Below are 22,025 nucleotides of genomic sequence, written 5' to 3'. Positions count from 1 at the left end.
AGTTGATATTAGGGCATCAACTCCAACAGAGAGCTTTCAAGTAAGTTACAGAAAGAACACTAAAAGAGATGATGACATGTTTCACATCATGCCTCAAAAAGTAGTAAGTTTAAACCACAAGAGTAGGTGATAATGATGACAGATGAGATCAAAGCCTGAAAATAAGAATTGATTAGAATGAAAACGAAGGAGACCACAAAGGTGATGCTAATGCAGATCTATGAAAGATGAGTGATTAGGGTGAAATTTTTTTTTTTTGGTGCTACATAGCTGTACTCTGGCATAATGTACCTTATGTTACTTTCTGTCAGAGAACTCCTATTACAATGGAGGCAATAGCATTTCAGTGATCTTGATAATGAAATTTTCACCAACATCTGCTGTGAAGATTTCCTTTTTAAACCCTCGACTTTTTTGTAATTAAGTTAATGATACTATCAAACCTCATTATTTTATAACATAAATTAAACTCCATGTCTCAAAATAGGCTTGAAGCGAAGGTTAGTCCCATTTGAAGCAGTTTTTCTATTTTCAAGTCAAAATTAAATGTGAAATTTTTGCAGCACTAAAGTGCTACTGCTACCTCTGATTCCTCTAAGTTCCTCTTTCAGGCCAACTTTCACTGTGAACATTGCTAAACAATTTGCTAATTGGCAGTTTGATGGGTGAGTTGCAGGTCTCTAGAGATGAATAAAATAACCTAACCAGAAAGCACCACACAGGCATGGCTGCCTGCAGAATCATCAGAGCCCAGTGCACTTGTGTCCTTGGCTGTGCCCATGGCTGGAGTTTGGCCCAGAAGTGGCTGGATCTGCCCCACAGTCAGTTTGGCCTGGACTTTGTAAGCGCCCACCAAGACTTGGCACAATTCACAGTTTGGGCACCCAAGTTCCTCCTGTCTCTGGTATATCCCAGCCCCCAGCGCGGGGTAACAAAGCTCCTGCAGTCACTCAATTGATTCCAGCTCTGAGCAGCAGCTGCCCCAAGGTACTGGTCTCACAGATGCAGAAGTTGGCCAGTCATGATTTGGATTACATATTCTTCCAGTCAATAACTCTTTAAATATGTTGAGAGCTTTTGGTATAATTAGACTTCAGCTGATTTGAGGGTAAATGCTAAACAAAGCCAACGTTGTACTTACTGTTACTTTCCGAGGGCAGTCATTAGAACAGAGGCCGCTGAGAACTGCAGGAACAGAAAGTGAACTTGTTGTGTTTATCTTCACAAACCATCTTTGAAGCACCACCTCTGAAATCTGCTAAAGTCTAGTGCTAGCGTCAGGTAGCCATTAAAACACAAAGAAAAATAATATCTCCTTCGTGATTTATGGTAATGTATAACATTTCCTTATCTGTTGGAAGCATACTTGGCAGAAATTCATCACTGTTTTACTCCATCTCATTGGTTAACCAGCTTCAAAAGGCCAGATTTGCCAGTTAGAAAAATTCCGAATTAAAACATTTTTTAAAACAGTGAACTACACATTTCATTCATTGTTCTTCATTTCTAACCATTTAAAATACTGGCAGAGATTCAGCTTTACTGTTTTAACTGATAAAAAGATAAAGGCTTTTCCTTCTATACAAGGCATCATTTTGGAACTTGGTTTAAAGCAATTCACAAAAGCTGTAACAAGCAAAAATCCCACTACTGATTTATTCTATTAATTTCAAAGTATTATAAGCAGGTGTATATAATGCTAATTAATATCTAAAGCCTGTGACAGTTGTTCCAATTAATTGTTTAAAACTTACTAGTTTGAAAAATCAGTTACATTCAGAAATCTCTGTTAAAAACCTAAAAAAGGGACAGTGAAAGCCATCTGTTTGGTAAGCCAGGACATCCTGTCACACTGAGTATTAGAACAAAACAACAAAACCCACACACATACAATAATCTAAGGTCCATTCTGATGCAAAATTTGGACTTCTAATGACAACAGTTTGGTTGAGCAGCAGGCCAATAATGGCTATGGGCAGGGAGGAGGATGCACACCAGGTACTGAAGCCAGGGAAAAACATTACTTCTCCATGAATTATGGTATCCCAAAGCAAGTATGGCAGACAGAAAATGAAGATTTGGACCAGATCTGAGGGCAGGTCATCCTAAACAACAGGAGTTTCTTAAAGCATTTTCTGTCTTCTTTAAGGCTCCATTGAGTTAAGGGTACAAAATGTTTGGGATTGGGGAGATACCAAAAGGTGCATGTAAGATGTTCACAGTCTGATTAAAAATCACTCCCTACGTGACTCAGAAATGGCACTGCTCTAGGCAAGGAAGTTTTCTAATAATTTGTGTGTGAAGATTAACAACTGTCAAGACTCCTAAATTATCATTCTTTGCTCGTGATTTCAAAATGTTGAATTTTCTATATACAGTAAGATGCAATATTTTATACAGTCCAACCCCCCCCAATATCTGAACAGATAAGACAAATGTGTGTGGCAAAGCAGAATTTGAAGACTATATGCACCTACAAATAATGCTACATCTTTTTAATGCTACAGCTTTAATTTTATCTGTTACACATAGGTGAGTATGCAAGTGGACCCAACTCTTCCCATTTTGATGCAAAAGGGCACACTGAAATTTGCTGCTCAGTTTCACTCCTAGAACAAATTACCTGGCCAAGTACATTTGACATCAGTTATAATAAGCAAAGCTGTTCTCATTGTCCATATGCCAAATAAGTGAACACAATGCATTTATTGATACACTAACTCACATAAAGCACATTTTGTTAGAAATACTTTCCCCTGAATCACAGTAAAAATATTTTTAGATACTCATTAATTCCCTTTTCCTGGGGTTTTTATGCAAAAATACTCACACCCTAAAAGGGTGCTAAGAAAAGGCTTGCCCTAGTTTTTAAGACAGATTTACACATAGTGAATCAAAAAAGCATGTTGTAAATTGCTCCCTTCCCCATTAAAATATCACACAATTATAATTCTGGTATGGCTTTGTGAAGTGCAAGATTTTTCCAGAGGATTTTCTGCATGCTTTTGTGAATTACACCACAGATACATGGTATTATTTTAAAAGAAGGCTTCCATCAATATGATAAATGATTAAACACTATCACAATGAGAACAGAGCTCAGGCTGTGGACAAAGTAACAATTTTATTAGCCCCCAGCAGTAGCTGCAGTTCTGTTCTCTTATGAAGTGCAGAATGAGTGCTTTAGAGGATTGGATGCATTTAAGTATCGTGAAGGCAAATACAGTTTTTGAAGGTGAACCTCTAGCTGTTGCCATACAGCCTCATTTTTCACTCATTCTCAAACAATCAAGCAAGACAGACAAGAAATGAGCTCAAAGCTCAACACCTTTGCAGTTGAAGAGCACAGTAGGGCATGCAGTTTAAAACCCTAATTGTGAATTATTGTAATCTAACTCACGGCCACTCTGTGCTCTCAGGGTAAGGTGTGGTTTGGGCTACATGATTTTGGCTGACTCCCACAGGGATGCAAAGTGGCCCTCAGAACAGATCATGCAGGGTAAGCACACCATGCCAGGAGTCCCTGAAATGAAATCAGCCCCTTTTGAAGGCAATTCTGCATCATTCCCACATGGCACACCCACACGAACTCCAGCAAAGCAGCCTTGCTATGGCAGAGGTACAGAACATTACCACAATGTTTTCATAGGCAAAGGCTCAAATATTCACTTCTCAATATCCCATTTTGACTTTATTATGCATTGATAACTTACCAATAACTTTAACAAAATAGGCATCTGCTTCAAAGTTATTTTTCAATGTATGGATAGCAAAGTCCTTGCTGGAGTGGCCTTTGCTTAGCACAATGATATCCAAGATCCCCTAGAAGAAGAAAATCCCAAGTTTACATTAGAATGCTTATTTACTCCTGGGAAAAAATGCTGTGCAGCAACGATTACACCTTCGCTATTTATTTTAATATCTTTCAAAGGTTATGAATATAATCAATTTGGGATGGAGAGGGCCACCCACAGCTAAGCAGGACAATCCAAGGCTGCAGGGACAGGCACAGCCACACCCAGAGCCTGTCTGGCCACACTTACATCCTCATAGATGTCAAAGAAGGTCGCTACCACGGCATCCTTGATCTGATTGAGATCCGAGAGCTCCCAGAACACCTTGAACATGCGCCGCACGCTCTTGCAGCTCACATTGTTGCATGGGACATTTTCTAGTAAAAATGCTTGCTGATTGCTGTAAAACATACATATAAAATACATAAACCAACTTGAGGTAAGACTAAATTGCAGAAATTCAAAAATATTGCAATAAAATAGTTTAAATGCTCTGGAGTTAAATGTAATAAAAGCACAGCTAGCAGCCACTGAGCACTTGAAAATTCTGCAAGTACTTCTGCGAACTTTACAGACAGAATTACAATCACTGTCATGCCTCACTTAAAACAAAGAAAACACTAAACAAATGGATCCAAACCAACAAGAGTAACAACCATTCAAGTCAAAGAAATGAGTATATCCATACTTTATTCTGAAAAAAGTACAAATGGACTTATGCGCCATTTTCTTAATCCCTTCCACAGTCCATGAGATTAAACACTATTTAAAACATGTCCATGCTTTTTCATTATTTCCTGACAATTTCTTCCCATCCCAGCTTCATTAATACTTTTTCTTACACACTGCATGTTTTGAGCGAACTTGAGATTAAACCAAATCTCTATTTGTATGTTTTTCACTGTTTCAAGCAAAATATAAACCACAAAACCCAACCTGCTAAAATGCAGTAAAAATAGGGCAAGACAAACCAAGTTGGGCACTTGCTGACACGTCACACAAAAAGACAGGCGCAAGACTAAACAAGAAATAGAGAGCAAGCAGAGTGCCAGGGCTGGTGTAGAAAAATCTCCCCTGGAAAGAATATCCCATAAGTGCCTGTGGCTCAGTGGGAGACACAAGGCTGCTGCTCTCTCTGATAATGGATCAGTGCTTCTGGAGCTGGGAAAACTGAACACTTCACCAACCCCAGTCCAACTCTTCAGGCAGGTTTGTATCCTGGGAGCCTGCTAGAATCCCTCACTGCCTCAGCAATGGAAACAGATGAAGTTTCCTCCTCTCCTGGGGGCAGAGCCAGGAGCCAGAGCAGTGTTCTGTAAAGGCAGCTCAGCTGTCAGAGCCCAGGGCAAGAGCCAGAACCATGTCCTCAGTGTGACCCTGAACACACTGCTGGCTGTGTGGGGACAGCAAGATGGGCTCTGTCTCAGCAGCATCCAGGATGCACAGGCACACACAGGCACCTCTCCTTAGGCAAATCACTGAATTAATGTATGGCCAAAAGGAAATGAGGTCATCTAACAACATTTAAGGTGCTGAGTTATCTGTATCTGAGAACTCAATTACAACTTGAAATTCTTAAGTGCTCCCATTCACTTCACGTATTAGCTAAATATCTTATCAGAATAGCCAACTCCAAGGTAAGGTGACAAGCTGAGCTAAGCAGATTGTTTCAATTTCTCTTTTTCATCTCAACGTAGCTTTTTAAAATTTGGACAGATGTTTTACAAAAAATCTTTTAGTTCAGATTTTTTAAAATTGTCAGAAATTCCTTACACGATAATTAAAAGATGAAAGAATCAGGTTTGCGTTATACTCTGCACGCTACTGAAACCTAAACTCGAAGCTATGTAAATGGATAGACACAAGGAGTTTATTTACCACAGGAACCTTTTTTATTTTCTTTCCTTACAACTGAGAAAAAAGGGAAACATTAATCAAAGTGGCACTGAGTATGGAAACGCCACCTTCCTTCACCCCTCTCTATCTACGAGAGACATTAAGACAACCAGCAGGAAGAAAAAAGCAATCTCAAACCCTAAACAGATGCTGAAGGCCCGAGAAGTGCACTGTGGGAGAGCTCTCTCATAGAGGAAATGAATTAATTCATAGATGTAGCATCCCCTGTCCCACGTGCTGCATCTCAGCCCGGCAGGAGGAAATGTTACTGCACAGGTCATGCTGCAGCAACAGGGAGCTGCAGGCCCTGAATGTCTGCAGAGGGGAGAGAACCAGCTGCTCTCTGCCTTCTCAGCTGCTCAGGTTGCTCCTGGGAGACATCTGGATTCAGCCTGTGAGCTGCCAGTTGAATCCTTCTATGATTTAGGCCTGTGATACACAGGGAGCCCTAGAATCAAAGTGTCTACTTCCATGTTTCATTTCTGATACATACTATAATAAATAAGTGCAAGCTTATGACCTTCATATTATTTTGAACAAAATTTTGAAGACTTCCCATCAGAAAGAATCTCCCTGTAACAAAGATAATCATCTGCATCCTCAAAATGACAAAGCAATGTCCTTGAAAGCCTATAAAGACAGATGCTTCTGTAATGATAAAACCTAAAAAAAATCAATACTAAAGTGCTCTACAAATGTGTAACAGTCAATACCAAACAGCTCAGCTTCAATGCTGTAAGAGAGAGCACAAGAACCCTGAACTAAGACCAGTTATTGCCCTTAACAGGCCATTTGCAGCACTTCAAACACTGAGCTATACACACCAATAGACAGCTGCAGATAAATCGTGTACTACCTACAACTTTATTCCAAAGTACATTATATCCCAATTCGGTACCTTCTGACCAAAGCCATCTGTGCAGGAAAGGGAGATTTAATAAGGCTTCACTCCAAAGATAGACTGAAGACTTCTCTTAGTTTTATTTTAACATATTCCTTTGCAATTAGAATTAAATATTTACTGCTAATTCCATACATCTCTCATGCTGTCAGTTTTAGGGCAGTTCATTTACAGTAATACAAGGGACATCTAAATTACCACTATCTCACTATTTCAGAATAATTGAATTTGCCTCTGGTTTTTAGATTTGCTCAATTACAAGGTGCTCATTAATCCTTCATTTAAAAGAAGTCCTCTATCCAACCTTCCCTCTGACAAGTGACAACTAATAATGATTTAGGAAGAGATAATTTGGTTGAATAAGAGTCCTTCCATATAAAGGATTAATATGTATACATGAATTTAAAACTGAGCATGAACACCTAGAAAACTTTCTAGAAGTCTATCATCCTGAAGTTTTTATTTAACCTTCCACATCCAGCTGGTTTTTGTCTCCAAGTTTCAGTCTTGGCTGTTATCAACCGTGTCAGACATGAAGTATTGCCAACTTGACCAGTGAAAAACAGTGCCTTTGAATAAAAATGGATTGGAAAGACAGATTACATTTGCAATGCAAGATGCCAATTACAAGTGTCTAATTTGAAACAATTGTTAAACAAAATTCCTTTTGTCTAATTAGACAGGAGATAGATGTTTATAAACTCACATGCAGTACTACAATTCCAATGTTACCAGAGTCAATTTAAAATCAGCATGTGAAAAAATGACTTAATTTGGGTAAGAGAGGAGGTATAGCTGAACCAATTACTAACTACTGATAAAATCCCTTCACCTATTATTCTGTATACACACACGATTTCTAATACAGAAATCATGTATGTATCTAGCCCAAAGAAAAACCTGTGGACTTGAATTCTAATGTGCAGGTTTTGACACAAGTCAGAAGTTAAAAAGAATTCAGTCTGAACAGATAAATATGTAAGGATCTATAGTGCATTTAGCACCTTCACCTGTTGGAATTTATTGAGTCTTAATAAAGGCTCAAAAGGTTCAATCCCCCACAACACCTGCAACCACAAGTGAGATTCCTTTTTGTTGTTTCTGGTAAGAAATGTCTACACACTGTCAGATTGTTACACAGTGTAATTCCAAATCACAGGGCTATGGCAGGAGATGAAACAGCAGAGTCTTGTAACAGTTCTGGCAATACTTGAAGCTATTGATCATTCTCCTGACTTGCCCCCTGGGCAGGACAGTTAACCACCATTATGCCCAATTGTGGCATCTTTATTTCAGTCTTTTGTAGGGATTTGTAAGGATTTGATCTGAAAGTACTTCCCTGAACTGTGATGAAGGCATATAATTGATTTTAATCCTTTTCTTCTGTTATCATGTATTGGTGTACGTTCAGATGAACAAAATTGTTTCTGCCCGCTTTAATTTCTTTACATTACAGACAGCAAGAAGAAACCAGGCTTCCTAAATGATAGCACAGATTGAGGTCATGAGTTTACAAAAATGCTTTTATCATTTAATCACAGTAATCAATCACTGAAATTAGATCTGTAGATGTAGCATGAAAGGCTTCAGAGAAAGAAATAAACAGCTTGATCCAGAAGTGTTTAAAATTGATTAAATAAGGTTTTCATTTTAATTTGCTCTAATTTAAGGACAGCTTTTAATTTAATTCCCACACTGTTTTAATTCTCTCCAATCAGTGACCCAGTTACACATTTTAAAAGGAAGTATTTGCTTAAGTCTCTCAGAACCAATGAATTAATATTAAATGTGACATTTCATAGTGAGTGCAAAAAAAAGTGACTTTTGCTGCCATCCCAAACTACAAAGCAGGTTTCCATTATTTTTTCTACAAATACTGATATATACAATGTTAACATGCAATGTATTTCTTGATTTTTAGGTTACTTTACTCTGTTTTTGCCAGAGTTCTCAGTTTTCTGAGCTTCCTTTTTAATAGCTTGTCACATCATCTGCCAGTACCTTCAGTCCTTATGCCTTACTGTGTCACTCAACTTTGATGTCAAGTTTAAAAATAATTTTGCATGCACTCAATTGAATAAGCAAACAAATCCAGAAGCAAGGAGAATAAAAGCGTACCACAGCAGTTCACTGCAACAAGACATGGAGGCCTTCTGGACTTTTACAAGAGCAACTATTTACAAACTGTTTAATGATTTCACATGACATTACATTGCTATAATTATACACCAGCCAGAGGACAGAGGCTCCTAAGACTTAAACCAGCTTCAAGTACATTTGTGAACTCCATAAATCTTCATGCAGCCCTTGTGAAGGGCACCAGCTATCAGGATATACATGATAGTACAGCTCAAAACACGAGACTTCTGAGGCTTAGGTAAAAGCAAAGACAGCAACTTTACAGCTACCACATCTAACATCTTTACAGCTACCACATGACTGTGTTACTTTGGCAAAGGGAAGGCTGGATCTAGTTTGCTCTCTCTAGTCTTTATTCAATGACTGCTGAATGGAAGATGCAAAGTCCCAGCTGAGGAAAGTCTGGAATGAAACACCTGACACTCAGGGCCTGAGTGCTTTAACTTTGGCTGGCAAGTTCTGGGCAGTAACAGCTTCACCTCCTTCTCGTCTGCCATGTCTGAATAGAAACAGCTGCTCTGCTGTTATTTTAAGGCTCAGAGGTACAGACAGAGCTCAGCTGCTCACAGCCCTGTCATGAATCACATCATGTAGGCTGAACACAGGCATGCTACTCTTCAAACTGGGTCATTTTTAGGTGCGTGTCACTATCTGAAGAATTCTAACACAAAAATGTCAGTGGGTGACTCAGGCTTAGGCAACCACTAAAAGACCTGAATTGACTTCTTGGACTTCAGCACCCAATTCTCTTACTGTCTGGAGCATCAAAGGGAGGTCTTCACTCATTTTTCATATCGTGTATACATTCAAACTATGAACCTGCACCCAAGATCATCCAAAATACCATGCCGAGGAAGATAACAAATACACCTGTATTTGAGACTTATTCTGCTTTGTAATGCATTAGTGCAAGTATTTGTCAAGAAAGGAAGACATTAAAGCTCCATGAAGTATGGGTTAAAACACCTTTTACAAGCAATGACATAGAGAAAAAGGGAACAGCACAGATAATGTTCCATCTCTGCAGAAGCTGGCAGAGTGAGTTGTACAGCACAGACAGACTGCACTCACGTGCACACATCGTGTCTCTGCCGAGGTTCGCTGGCATCATGGTCTCTAGGGCTCAGCTTTTGTCCAAAGTAAACAAGTCTATTCATCATCCCTACTGTCAAACAAAAGCATGTTCACATGCAAACATGCTGCTACACTTCAAGGTAAAGATAAGGACATGCCAGCAGCAGCATCCCCAGGTGCCAGGTGAGAGCTGCCCACAGGCTGCTCCGTTCCGATCAGCCGGCTGCGTTTATCCGGCGGCACGTGCTCAACAGCTCGGGAATGCACCTACTCAGGTCAGCTCTCACATGGATCACTGACTCCTCTGTGTACAACAGGCTCCCTGAGAGCATCCCCACATGCCCTCTCCCACCTAGCACCAGATGGTAGCAGTAGAAAGTATTGGGAAAGCAAGCAATGAAGAAAATATTTTAGAAAAATGAAGATGAGAAGATTACACTGAAAAAATTAATAAGAAAGGTTAGAGGTTTCTTTTTTGAGGGGGTTGGGTATGTGTGTTATTTATTTTCAGTTCTCTTGGACAATGTAAAAATCACTGGTAAATTCCTGGTTCTGAAAAAGGGCAAACCACTACTGCATTTTTCAGCAGTCACCAGTCAGTGCTCTCCATGTGACAGCACGGAACAGGTTCCCCAGCTCACAGCAGCCTGGTGTAACTAGTCAGCACTGACAGCTCAAGTCAGGAATTTACAGAAGATGATTTGGGAAAGGGAGACAATCAGCCCCGAGCTCTGTGAGGAGTGCCTGAAATGCTGCCTCATACTCCAGTCCCTGATGCAATTCCCCACCCAGAGTCTCAGTTTGAGCCTATACAATTATGCATTATGAATGGAGCATGTAAATGCACACTTGGGTTCAAAAGGAAACACTTAGCAGAGATCAAAAGTCTTACTCACTTGACAAAATGAATGAGATGCACTAAAGTTAGTAATTTCTATGACTGATGATTGAACATGAATCTGATAGCTTTATTTCTAGGTTTGCATTACCTTCCAGAAGTGTTCTTCAGTATAGCAAGTGCATCTGGGTAGCCATCCATATTGTAATCTCCAATGTGAAGTGTAATTGGAAAAGAAATTTCTGCTGAAGATTTGTCATTTTGATATGGTACAAAGCCCCAGACTGTGTCTTTATTTCTGAAGTCTTGCAAGACTGGAATCCACTGTAAAACAAAACAAAACAAAAAGAACAGCTAGGTAAAGAAATTAATTTTTATTTATTTCAACAATGTAATTTATTTAAAACAGCTGACACCACTTCATCAGGATTCTTAATCATTTACAAGTAAGGATTACTTCCTAAGTCTGTCGCCAAAAGAACAAAATAATTTGAAGTGGTTTTTATGCATTCAGTTATTCCAGAGCAGGAAAATATAGTTAAGGTTGTAAGAATACAACCAGAATATGGAGACATTCAAGAAAACCATAACTGAAATTCAGGCTTGCCTGGAATTTATACTACTCTTTAAGTGTAGGTAAGCCCAAACCATCAGGGCCATGAGATCCTGAGTCTTGTTTTTCCCCCTGGAATTGCAAGGCAGTGCAATAAAGCATCACTAAAGCTGGAGGATGGATACAGCCTCTTTAGATTTGTGGCCAACACCAAATTACTGGATACTGTCAGTATGATGCAGGACAGAATGGCCATTCAGAGGGGCCCTGGAAAGGCAAGAATGGGCAAACAGGCACTCAGCTACAGACACCCTGCACTGGGGGGTAAAGCCCTGCACTGGCACAGGCTGGGCAGTGCCCAGCTGGGTACCAGCTCTCCTGAGGGAGGGGAGAGCCCTGGTGAGCAGGAAGGTAAAGCTGGGCACAGCACCTCGTGCAGCAAACCAGCCCTGCACTGGAGCTGCTGTCTGTGCTCCTGCTCAGGATGACCCAGGGTTTCTTTTTATACAGGACTTGTTCATCTGCATCTGGATTCTGTGTCCAGTTTTGTGCCCCACAGCTCACAAAGGATTTGAGAGTACTGAGTGCGTTCAGAGAAGGGTCAACAAGATGGTCAGGCACTGAGTATTTCCTTGGAGGACAGCCTGAGGGCACAGGGATTGTTCAGAGAACTGAAGATTTTGGCAGGATCTTGCAAGGAGCCAGCTGAGGAGATGGAGCCAGGCTCTCTACTGTGATACACAGCAGAAGAGCAAGAGAAAATGGTCAGATTGACATGTGGGAGGTTCTGACTAGAGATCAACAACCAAATTAAACTAGAAACGAGGCCCTTAGAAGCTGCAGGATCTTTGTCCTTGGGGGTTTTCAAAGTCTGACTGGACAAAGCTCTAAACAACATGGTCTGTCTGAATTCAGTTTGCTCCTGCTTAAAGCAGGAGGCTGGATCGCCTAAGGTTCATTTCAGCTTGAACAATTTTATTATTCATGGATATTTAAAAGCTCAAGAGCTTCAATTCCCCTCCTATATCCCCAGAAGCATCAGATACTGAACTGTTTGATAAGAAATTAAGATTAAAGTATCAAACTGAAACCACAAAAGAAATGCAAAGTTTAATTTCTCCAGGATAGGAAATAGAATGCATCTGCACTTACTTTCCAAAGTACTACAGAGGTACTAAATAGGAATTTATCTTAATTAAAATCAAGGTAATTTTGCAAGTTAGTGTGAAGCTGAAGTGCCAGGGTTAACATTTCAATGCTACAGAAAAAAACCACTGTCATTTTGAAAGTCAGAAGTAGTTTTATATGTCAACTAACTGACAGTGCCTTCAAAAGGACAGAGGGGTGCCATCTTAAAGGATTGCTATCACCAACACCAAAAGCACTTAACAGATCTTATGTGTCCCTCACCCAAGCCTTAACTTAGCTGTTGCAGGAACCAGAAGGAGATTCAGGACAGTATCACACCCTGCCATGGAAAGGCCCCCTTGCTGGCACAATCCAGTCATCAACAGCTCCTGCCACGGGGTCACTGTGTGTGACACTGGACTGCTCCCTTGGGATTACAAGCAAGCACAGGCAGCTCAGAGAAGCCCCCCAAATGCCTGTATTAGTGCCTTGAGGTGGGTGCTGTGTGGATCCCAGAGGTGGCTGAGAAGGCTGGGGCAGTCATGCCCATCTCTGCACACACCCAGTGTGTGCCATGGCTCTGAACTGAATCCTCATCTGCAGCACCTGCTGAGAACTCAAACCTGACATCAAACACCCTTGGACCCTCACACCCCACAACATGCATGTGTCTTATTAGTTATTGTAGTTGCTGAAGGTTTGGGAAAATCTAAGAAATAGAAAATAAGGAAAATACTCTTATCCTGAGGGAAATTTTTCAAAGGCTTGGATTTCTTAGCTCTTACTTGTCATGCAGAAGACAGATGAAACAATATTATTGCAAAATAGTCTAATTTTGAAAAACAGTGATTGAAATCAGAACCATGAAATATAATATAGCTTTTACTTTACACGGTATCGTTCACACAGTCATTGCAGTAAAATCCAATTATATCCATCATATACTTTCAAAATGTTCCCAGGTAGGGTTACGTTATCTTAAAGAGACAAAATAAAAAATGAATTTTTAGGCACAAATACAAATTTGTTTCTCTTTTTACTCTATTCAGAGTGACTCATCAAAGGCAATTTCATATTCCTAAGGTCTACAATGAGATACAAAACTACAGGTGAGCACAACATCACCTACTGTCACCAAGCATCAGCACCATTGATGCCACAGAGCAAATCCATCCATGCCACTGAAGCAGCTGTGGGACTTTTCCCAAGAGCAGCTGTGTAACATTCAGGAACATCAGCCTTGATGGATGCATAACCAGATCACACCCCAGCACCAGCTGTAACTCACACTGACAGTTTAAATTCAGAGTAATCCACGCTTTTGGCAAAACTTCTGTAGGTTTCTACTACAAACTGCACTACGGTGTAATGTAATGCAAGATTAATTGTTCTTGTGCCTCAGGACAGAGCTCAGTACAGAAGGCAGAAAAATGAAAATGTGTTTGTCAACAATATAAATCTCCTGCTTATTTTGTATTTGATAATCCAGACAATTACTTTAAGCTTCATGTTTGCTGTTACTATGTCAATAGGAAAAAAACGAAAGTAATTTTTTAATTTCTAAGATAGAAATAGGTGGGTATAATGAAGACACACTAAGCTATTTTTTCCACATTTCTGATCATATGATTTCTCCTACACAGTTCAGATGAGAAAAGATAGATAAATGGAGTAACTGTATTTTTAAAAGAATTTTTAAATGAACACATAAAATTCAGTCAGAGAACTCAGTTTCACTTCTTTTCTGTTAAATTCCTCTGCATAGCAACATCACTAACATCACTTAAAACATTTATATAGCTATTTTAGAACCTTCAATTAATTATTTGTAGGCTTAAATCGGAAAAGTATTAAAGAGCTTGAAAATTTGTTCTTAAACTACTCAAACATGAAGACAGCATCATTTTCATTCTGAAAAAGATGTGGGGATTTGAGAAAAATGTAAAACTCTTTGTAGTCACTGTAAGGGGTTTGTTTCTTACAAAGTCCACACTCTTCTTTACATTAGGGAAGGCACTTCTCTCACTCGAAAGCCTGTGAGCAGGTCTTTGAGCCCAGCCTGTGGGATTAACACATCTCCATTTTTAAATTATGGTCAGAAACCCACAGCCAGCTGCTGCTGCCAGGCCACACAACACAGGGAGCCAGCTTGAGTCACAAAGCTGGAAATTAGTAGCCCATTTCTGGCCAATCCATCTTCTGGGAATGCCAAAGAGGAGCATCAGGAGTGGCCTGGAAGAGCTGCCACAGCACCAGAAGTAACACAAGTCCTTTCCCCAGGGCTCCCTCTCTGTGTGCTGCAGTTCAGCTGCACACAACAAATAACTCCAGGATTTCAGCATGCATTAGGTGCATGCAAGGGTCACCTGAATCCCTTCAACAGCTGAGGAAATGACTGTGTTTCACACCATTAACTTATGGTGTTCAAAGCCCAGAAGATGACAATCCACAGCACTGGTTTAGAATCACAGAAAAAAGCAACCAAAGTAGTAAAAGTCATGTTTTCAATTCTCACAGCCCTACAGCTGCTTTCAAAAAGAGAAGCAACTTAGAAATGATGAGAGGATCTTGTAGAATATGAAGTTTGTGAAAACTACAGCAGCGGAATCCATTTCCCCCTTTAAACTGTTACATAGGAATGAAGAAAAACTTCTGACACTGACTGACTGCAGCTGATAATTGATGCTGTCACCTCCCTCTCTAGCCTAGAGAATGACATTGTGAAGATCTGGGGTTTGCTGTGAACAACTTGCACTTTATTTCAGACCTGCTTGATTTCCAAGAGGAATAAAGCTATAACCTTTCTATTGCACAGAATAAGGTTGTAAGAATCATCAAGCCCACAAAGAAACTCTCAGATGAAGGGTCTGAAATAATAGTGTTTGCCTCAGGAAACAAATGAAAAATCATACTGAATTATTGGCAAAATTAAAGAAGAATTAGTCATCTCTAAGAATACCACAGTATCCAGAGTTCCTACATTAAACACTACCAAGGACTTGAAAACATTTCCCAGATTAGACTCTAGCTATTGCAGGTGAATTTAAAGAAGTCTGAGGTGTCCTAACACCTGCCACAATCTGAAACAGCATATAGGATTCCACTTGGATCTGACAGCAATGCTGCTGTTGCTATGGAAACATTCACAGTCCTTTAAAACCCTAGGAGGTCTGTCTCTCCTTAAGCCACTCATGTGTATTTTGTTGGCCTTTACTTCTGCTCCACCATCTGAAAGAAAAAAATCTGACATACTTCTAACACTTAATGTCCCCCCAACCAGCATCACATAAATTAAAACCTATGATGAAAGGTTATCCTTGAAATAATTCTCTTAGCTTGGCTTGCCTTTCCAGTAGTCATCCAGTTGGGCCAAAGATATCATGAGAAATATCCTGACAGAATCTTACTGGAACAACTCCAAAGCCTGACATGCCATAGCCTGCCTCTCCTCAGTGTAAGTTTTAGAGCTACTAATTGTACAGATGTGTATTTCTGACTGTTATGCATTTCATCCCAGAGCATCACAGGCTATCATGGAACTGCAGTAACTGTTTCACATTCGGTTTTAGCAAATGCTACAGCAAACAAGCAGGAAGGACAGAACCAGGCCCAGCAGGCAAAGGTTTTTTTCTTATAAGACTGTCATCTTATTTGAGATCTTTCAGATTTGGGAGCAGTTTCTTAAAAAAAAAAATTCTGAAAACAAGAATTTGTTGCTACACCCTTATCTAAACAAAATAAGCCACAAAACCCTACAGCAAAAAATGAAAAAAGACAATGGAGATAGTATTTTTTTTGTTTCAATAACAGACTTGCATTTTCTCAGTTTCCCACAGATTCACTACAATCACCTACCTGTTCCACAAGGGATACCATCCCCTCATCGAAACACATTCTGCACTATGAGGGCTCCTTATTATTACCCTCAAACTGTCAAGTGATTAGTAAACATAATCCATTCCAGTCTGTTGTCACAAAGTTTATGTTTAGCATTTCTCATGAAGAGTAACTTATTTAGTCAGAGCTTGTCATCTGACCTCACAATGACCAAATTCAGTGAAATGAAACATTTTACTTCCAAACAAATATATAAGAATTGACATATTTGAATAGATTTCTACCTGAAGGAAAAAGCTGCAGATACATGAATGAAGACAATGATACTTTTCATTGTTTCAGAACAGGAAAAAGTTTCAAAGAAAAAAACCTCCATCACCTCCAGAGGAGTGCAAGAAAAGAGTATTCTAGATAGAATTCTTTAAAAGGTTAGACCAGAACAAGTCGTCATTGCATGCCATTTGATACTGACATTTTTAATTACAGTCATTCTAAAAATAGGGAGGGAAAATTGCTTTAAAATTTCTAGGTAAGTCCAAATATGTTTTAATACTTTTTTTTCTAGAAGGGTGAGACTCTCTAGGATTCTTCACTGCTTAAAATAAAGGGGCAATAGTTAACTGCTTATTTTTATCTCGAAAGTAATTATCTTGGAAATTATTTTCAAATTGAAACTACACAGTAAAATTGCTAAATTGAGTAAACAAATTAAATATAGGTTAAACATCTGATGTATTTGTGACTAAGTAGTTTACTCCTGTCAAAAAAATGACCTTATGAAGCAAGATAAAAACTGGCTGCATACAATGTTACTTCAGAGCATGTTACAATAAGAGACTCCATCTTGAAAAAGTTCTGATATCATGAGAACTGACCCACACCTTCCTCTGTCATTACTGCAGCACTTCCTTTTGGGAATATATCCTGAACAACAGGATCCTCAGACCCCACTACTCTCAGTGGTTCCAGCTGGTTGTGTGGGGCTCACTTTCTACAGTCAATTAATTCAGAATGTTTGTCTCAAATTTACTTGAAGACCAAAACTCAAATGCTTTTTAATTCTTACTATGCAGAGTAAGGAAGTAAACTGAGAGCTGAAGTGCAGCTGTCCTTCACCAAAGAGCAGCCCAGCCACTCCCCTGCTCCAGCACGCGGCCGCAGCTGGCTCCCCCCAGAGCAGAACTGCAAGGATCACAAACTGAGCATCCACTTGCTTTGTGCAAAGGCTCTGACCCCTAACTCAAACTCTGATGTACCCCTGTGCATCCAGCAATGCTGCAATCCACTGGCTGTGTTCTGTGTTTACAGGGGATGAACATAAAAAAATAAATCCAAACCAAAACCACAATCAACCAAACAGCGTGCACAGCAAAACGGGACTTCTGAGAAACAGAGCTGTGAGCTCAGAAGGCTAAAAGATGTAAATTACCAAATTTAGAATTACTCTTTCATACTCTGATGTCATGTTCCATCCTGTGCTGAGAGCTGTGTGCTTCCCTTTCCTCCACAGAGTAATTTTCCTCACTAGTAGACTGCGGTCTGTGTTCTACAAATTTTGATTCATTAAATGAGAAAATCTACACGCTAAACTTGGGCTACAGACTGTAACAAGTTCCACTATAAATTCTGAATTATAGATCAGAGAGGGAACTACTTTTAGCACAAAATTTGCCTTAAAATTTTTCAGAGAGGGAATAATCAGCAATTCATAGTGTGGTTAGCAACATGCACAGCACACATTGTAATTTTCTCTGAGTACCCTAGAGTGGGTTTTGCTGTCAGCTACAAGCACTTTATATGTCACCTTGGCCTTTAGGTTCACACTGCTAAATATTAATTTAATAAAACATTTATTAAGCCATCCAACAAATATCTAGTTAATTTACTGTATGCTGCAACTTTATTATAAATCAGGGCACTGAACATTCAAAACAGATGATCACATACTTAAGTAAATGAACATATAGTAATCTATTCCATGAATTATAACCATGTCTTTGAAAGCCAGTAGTGTCGTGAACAAACCAACCCCCAGCAGTCTAACAGAAACACAGCCCTGAAGACACACAGCCTAAAAAAGTTCTAGATCACCTGGAAATTTATTTCATTAATAACAAAGTAGAAATTAGGGGTAAGAGGTATGGGCTGGTTCAGCTTGATATATGTATGTGTGTGTGTATATATATACATTTTACTCTAAGTTAAACTCAACAAGCTCATTTGAGTAAGAATTGTTCCCAGCTCTTAGCACAAACCCTGTTTTTAATCTCATGCTGGGACAATTATGGTGATTCGAATGCAGTGTTTTGCAATCAAGAAAGTGACTCTTCAGGAGTAGCCATCATTTCCTTGAGTAGAATTAGCCATTATAAAGAATTCTAGGAACCTCTCCCACTAAACCCATATTTTTTCAGATAGTGAACACACAAGTAATTTAATACAAGTCTCTTGTATTCTATAATTACAGGTGAGGAGGCTTCATTTCTATATGAAACAGAATTTTTTCAGGAAAATTTCCTAAACACAGTACTTTGCTTTGTCTTTGCTATTCCCAATTCACACTACCTGGTCCAAACCCAGCTTGGTTAGGTAGATGGCACTTCTTTGACATGTTTCATCTTCACAGACTGGTAATAAATGTTCACTTTGTCCATCCCCATCTGTCAAGGAGAAAAAAAAGCCTGTCAGCTTTGTATCTGCAAAATCAGAAACCCTGTTTACATGAAATAATCAGCTGCAAATAATTTAGTCCTCTTTTAAATGTGAAAAATTACATGAGATAAACTAGACCTATTTAAAATCCTTAACCTAATAATCTGTGTCTTTCATCTGAAGATTGCCTTTGCTAGTATGTTTTCCTCTTGACCTATAATATTCAGAAAATTTGAAATTTTACTGACATACCGAGAAGAGCAAGCCTGTAGTAATTTAATCAATCCCTGTGTTCAGGTGGGAAAAAAATTACCCTTAATACTGACCCACCATTACAAGCCCACCATAAAAACTTACTTAATTTTCTGAACAAGTTTTAAACTCTTGCACTGTCAGCAAGACTTTAAGAGTCACGAGTTCACATGTAATATCTTAATCTGTACTTAATACAAAAAACAACACTGGAGAGTTGATTAACACAATGGCTAATAAATCCCAGGCTTACAGAATTAAGTAAATTTGAGTAAATTACAGGTTTTCAAAAATGTTCTTTAAGCACCTTTAATCCATGTATTTCCAAAAACCTTCTGTGGAATAATGACCTTTTAATATTTAAACAAGCAATGACTATTTGTATCTGGAGTTCTGACACACGGAGCATAGAGGGAGGAAAAAAGTAATAATGTACTGTCCATTATGTACTCCAGGAGAAATCTCTGTGTTGCCACTGTGACCTTGCAGCCCTGCCTTCCTGCCAGGGGCCAGCCCAGCACGGGCAGCTCCCTGGTCTGGGCTGGGGAGGGCACAGAGGGACTGGAACTGCTGCCAAGGAGCAACAGCAAGAACTGCTGCATGGAGAGCCTGGGCTGCCAGATCCCCACCAGAACCAAACCTGGCTTGCCACAGACACGGTACCCTCAGCTCAGCTGATTTCAGGCAATGGAATCAAAGCTCACAGTGTAATAAAAAAATTTCACCTTTTCAACTTGCCCCTTAGCCCGTACAGTCCTGAGGAGCTGGGTATTTAATTTGAGCTAACCACAGTGTTCACTGTGAACACAAATACAGAGAGGTCCTCATCTGGCATGTTAATTACTTGAATCATTTCCAGCACTGGATTCTGTATTATACCTATCAAATAGTGCAGGTTACAGCCACAAACATCCTCACAGCCTGGCTCCCTGACAGCTGCTTGGCTATCCCACAATAAATGACATTTTTACTGGTCTGATGTTTCAGAAATACAGCTTATGAACATGCTACAAAATAGATTTCTGTATGAGCCACCAAGGTGCTGAGAGCACCGAGGGGCCTCAGGCACATCTACTGCTTGGATTTGCAGAAATCCAAACCAGCTTATTTGGGCAAGTGGATTTTGTATGAAACTTGATGAAATCTCCTGAGTTCACATGCAAAAACCAGATCATTTGCCTGTCACTGAACCACTCACTCAGTGCACTCAACCACTCACTCACTCACTGCAGTACTGGCCCCAGCCCAGAAGTCCTGCACCATAAGAAAGGCTTTCTCAGCCTGCCAGCCTCTACTTCTGTGAAGCTGAACCTCCCTTTGGGGATGTGTGTACATCTATATCTGTGCAGTTGCATTTTCTGGGTCCCTCCCTTATTTCATCAGGGAGCTGGGAGATGGAAAGGAGGGTTATAAGGGGAGGAGGAGTGATGAAAATATCAAACTTCCCCAAATATCTCCAAGTGATAAAGCCAAACTTTTAGAGGCTTCCTACATCCCATCTGCCTCATGAATTACTTTACTCCACCTCCAAACTCCTCCCAAATCCTCATGGCAGCTCTCTTCTCCAGGATAGAGAATTTAGGATGTAAAGTAGCCTAGGTGATAGAAATCCAGTAAGTTCACATCCAAAGAGATGGAAAGGGAATTCCCACTGAACAGAGAAATCAGCAGAGCAATTACTGAATCTGACCGTCTGAAATCAGCACCAGCTCCTGAAGGTGTTTGTTTTCCTTCTGCATCAATCAAGAACAATTCAGACACGTTACTATCTTGAATCTTTGCTTGCATGAACAGATTAAAATACTGTAGGACTACAGTTTGTTTCTAAACTAAAATGGAAGAAAATGTTCAACTTGCATATTATAAACCATGGGAATATCGAAGGACTTGCTAAAATTGAATTCAGTTGCAGAGATATGTGTTTTCTGAATATGAAGTGTAAATTAAGCCCAAATATTTTAATCACATTTGTACAAAAGTTTCAGTCTGAAGTGATTTTAGAAGATTTTCATTAACACACAAGGACAAAGAACCACCTTCCTCTGTTTTAGAAAGGGACAAGAACAAGGATATTCTCATTTTAAATTATGCTATGGAGCAGAGAAGAATATAAAATGTTTGATTCTAGTTATACTGCTAACATTCATCTTGTTATGCCAATAACCCAGTTTGATAGTGTGGGTAGCTGGTGTTCAGAGTAGGGCAGGACACTGATGAAAACACCCTTGGAGCTTTGAGGAATAACCAATCCACAGGACAGGAAGGACAGAACTGGCACAGAATTAGACATGAAGCCATCACCTTATACACAAAGGTGTTGTGGATAAATTAGAAGTACAAGACTTGATTAAAATATTCAGTACGAGCAAAGAATGAATAAGTGCAAATGTGCATCAAACACCACACCTTTGTCCCTGCAAACTGAAAATACGATGACATATATTCCATATTGGAAGACCAGAGTTTCCTCAATTCCTTTGACCAGAAGATAAATGTCCATTAACATAATTTCTCTTACAGGATCATGTTTTCAGTTGCAGTTTCTCTTCAAGTCTGTGTAACAGATACTTAAGAATCCAGCAGTTAAAAAAAATAAAGTTCAAGATAAGAGAAAAATCTGTTGAAAATTTACAGCACAGTTTTGAAAAAAATATTTAAAAATAAATTTTGTCAAAAAGCATCCTGAAAACAAGATGAGAGGCCATTCTTAAGATGGCATATCTCAAATTATTGTTGCATCCACCTCACAAAACTTTCTTAGATAGAGATATCCATCCTATGGAGACTGGACTGGTTTGCTTGGCTTTTGTTTGGTTGGTTTTTATTTTCCTCTTTACACTCCGTGCTCAGCTGAATTGAAAGATCACGAAGATGAGATTTAAAAACATTAATTCGGCATTTAGAGCAGACAGAACAAATGTTAAACTTAAAAGGCTTCAAGTAAAGCTCCAGCATTGAGCA

General features: G+C 39.4%; 1 protein-coding gene across 1 annotated transcript in view; it reads right to left on the bottom strand.

Annotated features, from left to right (window-relative positions):
* ITFG1 (integrin alpha FG-GAP repeat containing 1) overlaps nt 1–22,025 on the bottom strand; it is a 73,276-nt gene that overhangs the window by 18,087 nt on the left and 33,164 nt on the right. Inside the window, exons 9-13 of the mRNA XM_062500113.1 lie at nt 18,726–18,820; nt 10,794–10,966; nt 4,044–4,194; nt 3,714–3,822; nt 1,142–1,185 (exon numbers count right to left, since the gene is read on the bottom strand). Coding sequence (XP_062356097.1) covers nt 1,142–1,185; nt 3,714–3,822; nt 4,044–4,194; nt 10,794–10,966; nt 18,726–18,820 — 572 coding nt within the window. The remainder of the gene's footprint in view (nt 1–1,141; nt 1,186–3,713; nt 3,823–4,043; nt 4,195–10,793; nt 10,967–18,725; nt 18,821–22,025) is intronic.

Source organism: Cinclus cinclus, chromosome 11 (assembly GCF_963662255.1).
Source record: "Cinclus cinclus chromosome 11, bCinCin1.1, whole genome shotgun sequence".
Classification (NCBI taxonomy): domain Eukaryota; kingdom Metazoa; phylum Chordata; class Aves; order Passeriformes; family Cinclidae; genus Cinclus; species Cinclus cinclus.
This window is presented reverse-complemented; position numbering and strand designations above follow the sequence as displayed.